Source organism: Limulus polyphemus, unplaced genomic scaffold (assembly GCF_000517525.1).
Source record: "Limulus polyphemus unplaced genomic scaffold, Limulus_polyphemus-2.1.2 Scaffold1492, whole genome shotgun sequence".
NCBI classification, from domain to species: Eukaryota; Metazoa; Arthropoda; class Merostomata; order Xiphosura; family Limulidae; genus Limulus; species Limulus polyphemus.
In genome coordinates this window covers 118,373-129,312 of record NW_013667102.1, presented here as the reverse complement: position 1 = coordinate 129,312, position 10,940 = coordinate 118,373, and the positions used below count along the sequence as shown (strand labels likewise).

Below are 10,940 nucleotides of genomic sequence, written 5' to 3'. Positions count from 1 at the left end.
GTATTTTTGATAGCAAATAAGTCACCCGGCTAAAACCAGATAAGATGAGGGAAAAGCAATAAAATACAACTTTGCCTTCTCCCAGAGCTGTGGAAACTTATTAGTTATTTCACTACTTATCCAGAAATTATGTTTGTCACGTTTGAATCTAGCTTGGGCTGTTGTGTTACTCTGCTGCTCTTGAGAATCAGTCGAAAACATTCACAGATATCAGCCAGACATTTTGATTGTTACTCGAGTACTAGTCGCGTCTGGTAACTTGACTTCTGGGCTGTGGGGGATACGGGGAGAAGGGAACCTTTGATTCAATTTGAAAGTTTAAATATTTTATTCGGGGAGTGAAGTTTCGGTTGCCCACTTGGAATTTACTGTGGCCCCCTAATTTTCCGTCATTCACGTGTGACGGCCCCATAGAAACATGGCGTGGCCCCCTGGGGGGTTTATGGCCCACGTTGAGAACCACTGAGCTACACCAACACTTGTATTGGTGATGATGCAGGTGAATGAAAATATCTTCATAAAAGTATGAAGCTCCAACAGTGAAAAGAATGTTCAAATAAAAGAAACTTTGGTGATAAAAAAGAAACCTTCCAACTGTATTAAACCCAAATGCATCAGCTATAGAAATGATTTTGAAAATGTTGTAAGTTGTACTTAATGCTGTTGGTGTTCAGTGTCACAAGTTAACACATCTTTAGCCTTCAAAGAGATTTATAAGCCAATCGATAATTAGTTTGTTTGTTTCTAATCAAGCACAAAGCTACACAATGGGCTATCTGTGCTCTGCCCACCACGGGTATCGAAACCCGGATTCTAGCGTTGTAAGTCCGCAGACATACCGCTGTGCCACGCGGGGGGGGGGGCTCGCTAATTAGTAAATGTACAAAAAAAGGACATAATAAATATCTTATAATGAAATATTATTCGAATATCTGCTACTAATGAATCCCCACTTAATATGTGAGTATCTGGAATATTTATACTCATCCAGAATGGGACTATTTTTATAAATCTACATGTATTACTTGTTCATTGTATTGTGTGATCTACTTTCAACCACTGAGCTATACTTTCTTTACCAAATACTTGTTGACACGCCATCCCAACATCCGCCTTCTCCCTGTGACACAGCGGTATAAGGCTAAGGAATTATAACGCTAAAAGTCTGGTTTCAATACCCGTGGTAAATAGAGCACAGATTGCTCGTTCGGTATATTTATACTTAAAAACAAACAAGCTTACTTATACTTCAATTACTTCTACAAACACTTGAAAATAAAGTTATTTTTCCAAAGTAAAATAACAGTATATAAGTCTTGTGACATTTCTATATGTAAGAAATACATTGACGTGAAACTATGTGATATAAAAGTTATAACAATGCCTAACCAAAAGAAATATTTGAACTATGCTTCATTCAACATTACGTAATTCAAAACTTTGAAATAATTTTTGTTCTGCCTTTCAAATAAACTTACACTTTACAGTAACTAAATATATGTTGTTTATTGTTCTTTGTTCTATCTAAGTCTTTGTTTTAAAATATATCAAACTTATAGATGGTTCTTCATGACCAAAATATGACCAATTACAAATTAAGAAACTTGGAATTACTTTATGATAATACAGGGTGTCCATAAAGTCTGGAATCAATCTAAAGTTAAATAATTTGAAACATTTTTTTTATTCATTTTATATTTTATTCTTTTTGTTGTTGTTTTGTGTTGGCCATACGTAATAATCATGTCGTTAAGCATACAAGAGCGTGTTGAAATTATCCTGTTGTGTGGACGTCAAGGATGGACACAGAGAGAAATAGCTGCAGAGTTCAATAAAGTATTATCATATGATTGTTTTCTGTATTATCATGTGATTTGTTTCCAATATTATCATGTGATTATTTTCAGTATTATCATATGATTGTTTTTTGTATTATCCTGTGATTATTTTCTGTATTATCATGTGATTTGTTTCCAATAATATCATGTGATTTGTTTCCAATATTATCATGTGATTATTTTCAGTATTATCATATGATTGTTTTCTGTGTTATCGTGTGATTATTTTCTGTATTATCATGTGATTATTTTCAGTATTATCATGCGATTGTTTCCAATATTATCATGTGATTTTTCCAGTATTATCATTTGATTGTTTTCAGTATTATCATGTGATTTTTTCAGTATTATCATGTGATTTTTCCAGTATTATCATGTGATTTTTCCAGTATTATCATGGGATTGTTTTCAGTATTATCATGTAAAATTTTCCAATATTATCATGTGAAAATTTTCCAATATTATCATGTGATTTTTTTTCAATATTATCATGTAATTTTTCCAATATTATCATGTGATTTTTTTGCAGTATTATCATATGGTTTTGGTTATTATCACAAAAACATCGAATCAAATTCTAGTGATAATATTTTGAACACACATTATTTACACACTAAATCTTGTTTTCAAGACAGTATTGTTACTTCCAGTTTTGTCAGGATGTGAAATATGCATTTTCTTCAATTATGTGAAACGTTTAGTAGCAGATTACCTGAGGCTGAGCCTTGAGTGCCCCCTGAAGGCCTGAAAACATCACTAGATTCTCTGCTCAAGGATTCGTTAAGAAAACCAAGGTTTTCTCCTGTTAACAATATTTTCAGATTTAACAAATTGCATCACAAGTTTTAAAATCCATTAAACAGACACTTTTTATATTCTATGCCCGATGTTCTTCTGTGGTCTACGTTTAAGCTTTTGTTTCGTAACTCTTACAATTCAACAGTCATATTCTACTTGTTACATTCGTTAATTTTTGTGTTTTATATCTAAATAAATATATTTTTTTTACAAAGAAAGGATAATTTTGTTAATCTAAGCAAGTTTAAAAACAATTCCCCCTACACAAGAATTAAAATTTTGTTACACACATACATCATAAATAATTAACTCACATTTCTTAAACTAGGTATGTAGTATACAACTGATATACGCTTTAGTTAACATATATTTAGAGAAACAGAAAAGTGGGGATTCCAGCTAAGCGTTCATTGACATAAATCGTTCATTAAATTGTACTTGCAGCATGACAACAAAGATAAAACTTACTATAACTTATTTTCCTTTACTTAACAGGTTCCAACTATTAAGCGCAATACGAAACTTTCACAAATCCAAAAGATATTGCGTTTAAGCAATTAAATATAAACAAAAACAAAATAAAAACGGTTGATTTTTAAAAGTCACACTGATAAATGAAAGGTATTAGTGACAAACATAACATTCTATATTTATAGGTTCCCTTATATGTTCACTACTTCGCTATGCTGCGTACAAAAAGATACACAAGAAAATTAACATTCTTGGAAATTTGCATCAAACAAACTTTAATATAGTTGGCTACACTAGAATGAATACAATAGAGAATACAATACAATGAATACAATATATTACGTATGAAAAGCAAAATTATCATTTAACATTATGGATTAATCCTATAAAAATAAGCATTTCCTTAATCACTTAATGTATGAATTAAGTATATGTTATTAATTGATCAGCAGAAAATCCTATTTTGTATTCTAGAAATATGAGTCCTTAGAGTTAGTTATCAATAAATGATGCAAAGTCTTAACCGTTATACATAATTAGTGCCGTGAAGGAAATGTTATCACCATCTGCTTACCTGTTTAATAAGTTCAAGTGTTCAGGGGCAAAATGTAGTAAATCAAAGTAAAAAGCTAGTCACCAAAAAACTTTAAATTTGACCTTCTCGGGGGGAAACGAAATTATTCAAACGAAAGCAAAGATTAAAACAATGAAAGTTTTTCCAGTCAGTTTATTTTTGGCTTAAAAATTATTAATAAAGAATAAGTTTATCATTTGTATTGTATATTCATCCCTTAATTACGTGTTAGTTAGACAGAAGAGATCACGTGCTAGTTAGTTCAATGGAAGATAATACACAATCTCATGATTACCAATGTAAACGAATTACGCTTGATATTCAAGAACTGAAGTTGAAACGTCCACTAAGATATAAAATAACGAATTATGAAATATGACTTTAGAAAATTAATTGAATTTATAAATTAATGGAAAATTAAGAAGAAAAATAACAAACCATTTCAGAGAATCATTTCGATACACAAGTAATAACTGTCTTATTACCTTGTATTCGTCTTGCCGACTCCTTTGTGTTTAGATTGGACTTCCTATCTGCTTGTTTTAAGGGCATGTTTTCATCTTCTACTTATTAAAAAGTGGAGAAAGGATCATGAAGTGTTAATATGCTGGGCTGCTCGAACATTTATGGACACTGTTCTTAAACTTTGTTTTATTAGTCTTATTATAACACTTATTAGTTTTTTCTTTTCGTGTACTTCGAAAATATAAAATTAAACGAGTACACGCTGTTGATATAAGTCACAAAAAAACGTATGTTTTTTATTTTCACTTCGTTGTGGAGTCATATTTGTAAAGCAAAGAAACAAAGTGATTCTCACAATAGGGCTGACACTAATTAAAACAACAATAATTCTGTACTGAATCAATACAAGTTTTTCAACTATATTTCATATATATGGAAAACGCTGCCAAGAAGCCTTTGACAGATCCTGCTGGACTGAAATATTTCGAGTCTTAGTTAATATATCAATCGCGTATGATATATATGAAGTTTCATATGGTATAACTCTTAAGCTCAATAATTATGATCTATATTAACAAAGAGCAGGTCTATGAGACGTAAACAATTTCCATCATTTCTCTTTATTAAACTCCAATAAAAATGAAACGGAAAGTAGTTCGTATCAAGCCTGAATTTAGAAAACCATTTATTTATTTGATTTTACGTAGTAACAATAAAGCAGTGAGCTCTACTGAAATTGTAGTTAAAGAATTAGGGCTAGTTTATAACCTAGCTGGCAGTATTAATTGATCTACGTAAAGATAATATTGTATTTGTTGAGCCAGCATTTTTAAACCCATGCTTTTTTTTATTATTATTCCTGTAAACTCCCAGTGGAGCATAGGGCCGCAACAACATCTCGCAGTGTTGTTGCAGTTACTTGTAGCAGGTTGGTTTTTACGCGCCCAACCCTCTCCCTTTCTCATCCTGGACTTGGGACCAAGCAAAGGCTGACGTTGGCATGTTTGGTGTGACGGGGATTCGAACCCGCGACCCTCAGATTACGAGTCGAGCGCCCTAACCACCTGGCTATGCCGGGCCCAAACCCATGCTTAGTGTTTGATATTATGCATGTTTATGACTTTCGCTAAATAATAATTTTATATCATCATAAAACACTTCTTTTTCTGAATTCTAGGTGATGTAAAACATTTTTATTAAAATGTTATTCCCTATGCATAGTCATTTTAACTAACCGTCAGACATCCTTTTGAAAATTATCTAGTAATAAATAGACTTAATAATTTCGATTTGTGTCTACTTACTGATAATATATTAATTTATTACAAGCTTTTACATGAGCGAAGATGATTTTTAGAACAAGTTGGACTTTTCGATCACTGGTGCGATCATTCTCACAAGTTGTATTTGTGTACTGCAGGGCCCGGCATGGCCAGATGGTTTGGGTACTCGACTCGTAATCTGCGGGTCGCGGATTCGAATCCCCGTCACACCAAACATGCTCGCTCTTTCAGCTGTGGCGGCATTATAATGTGACGGTCAATCCCACTATTCGTTGGTAAAAAGAGTAGCCCAAGAGTTGGCGGTGGGTGGTGATGACTAGCTGCCTTCCCTCTAGTCTTTCATTGTTAAACTAGGGACGGCTAGCGCAGATAGCCCTCATGTAGCTTTGGGCAAAATTCAAAACAAACTAAACCCTTGCTGTGGGTTACTTTTCTAAAAATAACTAGGTTTGTTTATTTGTTGAATTTCAGGCATAGCCATTCGAGGGCTATTCTGCGGTAACCTTATCTAATTTGGAAGTGATAGAGTAAAGGGAAAGGCAGCTAATCAACACCACCTACCGCCAACTCTTGGACTACTAATTACCAACGAATAGTGGGACTGACCGTTACATTATACCCCTCCTCCACGGTGGTGGCATTCGAATCTGTGACCCAGCGTTTGTGTGTCGAATGCCCTAACAATCAAGACATGTCAGTCCCCCAAAAAACTAGGCCTCAAACTCTTGTACCCTAATTATCGGGCCATATCAGGCCCGAAAAACTAGGCCTCAAAAACTGTTAGATTAAACGACTGATGGTGATATTCCACAAAATGTCCAATAGGAACGTCGGTAAAAATCTACCCTTCTTCCTTTTTATCTATGTTGAAAAGCCTAAACAACGTAAATTTAAGAAACTTTCACTTCATAGTTAATTAATTAATTACTTGTAAGATTATGTGAAAAGTTACAATGACAGCGAACTTCCAGCTCTGTATAACATCTAATAATACTGACATTTGAAACCGACCACTTCTGTAGTTCTATTAGAATGATTTACTTAATAAAACCACAGCGTGAAGTGTCGAACGTTATGTAATAAAATTCTTCGTGAGCTTTGTATTTGAAAAATAAGACTTTTTTCGTTATTTTGCAGAGAAGAACCATATCGTTTGTGGGAGTTATTTTGGTTCTAGGTTAGGTGTATTTTATGATATCGATATTACAAGAAATTATAATTCACTTTTCTTTAATGTTTCTTCCTGTGGGTCAATGGTAAGTTTGCAAATATGCAAAGCTAAAATCCGGAGTTTGATTCCCGTCCGTGGACAGAGTTCAGATAGCCAATTGTGTAGCCTTGTACAAGTAAATAACAACAACCAAACATTCTTTTAGTTGTAATATTACGTAAAAAAATGCAAGCGCATTGAAAAGAAAAAGAGTATACAACTCTGTAAAAAAAAAGATGGTTACAGAACAAAATTTAGCCCGGCATGGCCAGGTAGTTACGGAGCTCGACTCACAATCTGAGAGCCGCGGGTTCAAATCCCCGTCACGCCAAACACGCTCGCCCTTTCAGCCGTGGGGGCGTTATTATGTGGCGGTCAATCCCACTATTCGTTAGTAAACTAGTAGCCCAAAAGTTGGCGGTGGGTGATGATGACTAGCTGTTTTCCCTTTAGTCTTATACTGCTAAATTAGGGACGATAGCGCATATAGCCCTCGTGTAGCTTTGCGCGAAATTCAAAAACAAACAAACAACAGAACAAAATAATCACCATAACCATAAATCTTCCTGTTGCTGTAATTTCTTTAAGAAGAAAATAAATATGAACTCGAATGAATTCGTGCTGCTGTATTTTCTTCTGTAATTTAATAAAAAAATAACATTGATGCTCTTGTTTATTATTTTGGACATTTACTTTTGTGGCTTGGGATACCATAAATATAACACTAATAATATTAGATTATTAACAGAGTCGTATAAATAAAATAATAACAAAACAACAACGCCTTAGAAACTTTTTAATATTTAAAGTTTTTCTACTGAGAAAAGCTACAATAAATCGTGTGCTAAAGGGACTTCTCTAAAGGTTGCGAACTATGAAAAGCGTAAAAGAACATACAAATATAGTTTCTTTGCTGTAATTGGTTCTCCTCCATGCCCTCATCAAGATTCTGTCGTGTGCCCAGCTGGCAAGGCTGAGCATATTTTAACGCTAAAGGTTTGTTTTACATTTGGTCGTAAGTAGGTTTACATGAAAACTTTGTACTTATTGTACCATGATAACAGAATAGAAACATCAAACTTTACTCTTTATGTATATATATACTGGTGTGAAGGAATGTGAATTTTAATGTGTAGAATGTATATCTAGGTATATCCAAGTAAACTGCATAATACGAAGTGATAGGCGTCCACGTAAGATATTACAGAACACCTAATTAGATACTATTTCATTTATACTTATGAAAAAGTAGTATCCATGTAAAGCGCTCCTTAAGGCGACACTCCTGCTGGCTCAGCGGTAAATTTGAGGGCTTATAATGCTGGAAATCGGGTTTAGATGCCTGCGGAGATTAGAAACTAGATAGATTATTGTGTAACTTCGTGTTTAGTAACAAAGAAACCTTACAACAGCACTGATGGAACGGGAAAAAATCGTTTATTAGTGATTGTTACTTGCCTCGTGTGTTTTGGAGTGCCATGTCAGGGAGATTTTTCGTTTTGCTTGAAAAACAATCTAAAGTTAAGAGTAAAAAGAGCGTTTGATTGGTCTAAATTCGTGCTCCAGATTGAATTAATTACTTCACACGCCAGAATGTGAAGCGAGGAAGGCAATATCTCAATGTTTTTTTATGAGGAAAGCTGGCAGCAGGAAAAGGAAACGAGAAAGAGAAGGGTGCAAACAAGGACTCATTTGAAACACTGATATCCGATCGTCTCACCTTTCTTCTCAGACTTTTATCGTGTGTTGCTTTACCTTCACGAGTGTGCACTGAACAACACGTCTCCATCTGTTTACATCCTCAGTGATACAGTTCCTGCTAAAGTCACAGGCTGAGGATTCATATCGTATTTTTTGCAACATCCAATACGTTTCAATTCTCCTTGAAGATTCGAGTTAAATGTATAACTAGAGACAGATGTATTGGGAAGTTTCATTGTCAGCCTAATATTTTTTTCTAATCCATCTTGCAGTTCCATGTGGAAGAAGTGTCTCCGCCCAATGATTTTCCTTAACCTCGCTTCTTCGTAAGTAGACCAGTCTTTTCACGTTTAAAGAAGTAGCTGAGTTGTATTTCTGTCATATTGAAGCGTTAACATCAATGTGGCTCACACTAATTATGATTACCATAATTGTAGTAATACAACCTGGTTTATCAGTCGTTACTGCAACCGGCTTTATAATAGTAATGTTGCTTACAAAAATTGCTTGTGCACCGAAACTTTACGATTGGTTTCAATATCCTAGATCATATATTTGAGGTGACAACTCAATGTACCAAACATACATCTTCCTTTAGAGGGAGGCTTCAAACTTTTTGATTTATTTGAGCGTAGGGAAAAAAAGGCATTACCATGTTAAATAAGTTCTCATCAAAATCTTGAACAGGATATATTGGAAGATCCATTTTAGCGAAAATACTTTATTTTTTACGCTTTTCTCTATTTTCAGAGCCTGGAAACCAGACTACTTTGAATATCGAAGCTAATAATGATGATTTACACGATGCATGACCACGAATAGTTAGGTGCTATAGGATAAAAATAATGTTTTTAGTTTGTTTGTTTCGGATATTCATGCAAAGCTACACCTATACTAGTCGTTCCTAATTTTAAATGATAGCGTAGAGGTAAGTCTGCTAGTCACTCCATCAACTCTTGGAGGGGCTACTCTATTCGAATATAACGCACTCGCGGCCCCAAAATACAGAGCATGGTTTTGCGAAAACGGGATGCAAACCGTGGACTCATGACTTCACAGTCCGGCACGCCAACCATAAGGGCACTTAGATTTGTCAAAATGTGCAAATTAATATTTCGTTAAATTGAAAATTATATATACTTTTTAGAATATCTTACCTAATACCTTGTCCAGTTTAATTGTTTCTCTGTTCGAAGAAGGATGGATTTCTGTTAAATAATAAGAAACGTTGTTAACAACTGATATATATATCAAGAGACATAATCAGAAATAAGAATAATTTAGTAATTTTAATCAATACAGTGATATACATACTCCCGTTATTAGTAGGAGAAACAGTTAAATATTGTGCAGTTCTTACACCATTAAATATTTATTGAATTAATTATCTCTTTGTATAATAAATGTTGCTTTCAATACTTCGTAAACATGTTAGTCCCGTTTTGGGAATGTAAGTAAGAATACAGTAAAAGATAAAATATCACAAATTGACTGAAAGTAAAATATAGAAAGACTGAAACTATATTTAATGATCCCACGTTAATCAGTAAATGGGGATTTAATGGGGAATAATAACAGATAATTTTATCAAATGTTCTATAACAAAAAAAAAAAAACAGGCTCGTATTTTCTAACACAATTCGATTCTCTCTGTAATAATATAATTTTTTTTGTCCAAATGATGAATTTCATTTACGTAAAATAATAATTATAACACAGTACGAGAACAAAATTTATTCAATCTAGATTAGTACTTATTCACCTGAAAGTTACGTTTCTGATTTTAAACAATTAAAATAACAAGTGTTATAGCTACATTTTTCATAGCACTTAGCTCTATCCCCCCCTCAGTGGCTCAGCGGCATGTCTTATAATGCTAGAAACCGGGTTTTGATACCTTTGTTAAGCACATCACATATAGACCATTGTGTGACTTTGTGTTCGACAACAAACCAAATAATCAGGTACTTAGCTCAGTTGTTAGTACACTCGTATTATGCCAGCGTTAATATAACTCATTCATGTCTCAAAATATCTTTAATTTTCTAGCCGTAATTGATCTATTTTCCATAAAACAGATAGTAATAATAACAAAGATGGTTTCTGAAAAAAAAAGAAATTCTGATTTTTCTAAGCAATTTTCTAGAATTTTCATAATTTGAATTATTCTTAATTTCATTACTCCGTTATTTCACATACAACAGCTTAAATACAAAATTGGTTGTTAGTTTTCGCGCACACCTAGTGGTAGCCGTTTCTAACTTTGAAGATCTGATAGACTCGCGAGAAAACAGCTAAACATAATAATAAAATATAATAATATTATGTCTTTAAAAAAAATAAAATTATAATGATATATAATAATGCACGACAGATTAAAGAATTAACAAAAATCCAACTAGATTCGACAGGCCCAACTTATATAGTCATACTCCGTCTCTTGAGAATGTTAAAAAAAAAAAAGATGGTTATAGAACAAACTTTGACCCGGCCTGGCTAGGTAGTTAGGGTGCTCGACTCCCAATCTGTGGGTCGCGGGTTAGAATTCCCGTCACACCAAACATGCTCGCCCCTTTCAGCCGTGGGGGCGTTATGATGTG

General features: G+C 33.7%; 1 protein-coding gene across 2 annotated transcripts in view; it reads right to left on the bottom strand.

The window, feature by feature from the left end:
• Positions 1-10,940, bottom strand: part of LOC106463822 (lachesin-like) — a 77,928-nt gene that overhangs the window by 1,608 nt on the left and 65,380 nt on the right. The window contains exons 7-9 of one of the 2 annotated variants that reach the window (XM_022391432.1): positions 9,498-9,548; positions 4,167-4,244; positions 2,551-2,640 (exon numbers count right to left, since the gene is read on the bottom strand). In XM_022391432.1, the coding sequence (XP_022247140.1) occupies positions 2,551-2,640; positions 4,167-4,244; positions 9,498-9,548 (219 nt within the window). The remainder of the gene's footprint in view (positions 1-2,550; positions 2,641-4,166; positions 4,245-9,497; positions 9,549-10,940) is intronic. The other variant, XM_022391433.1, reaches the window with a different exon arrangement.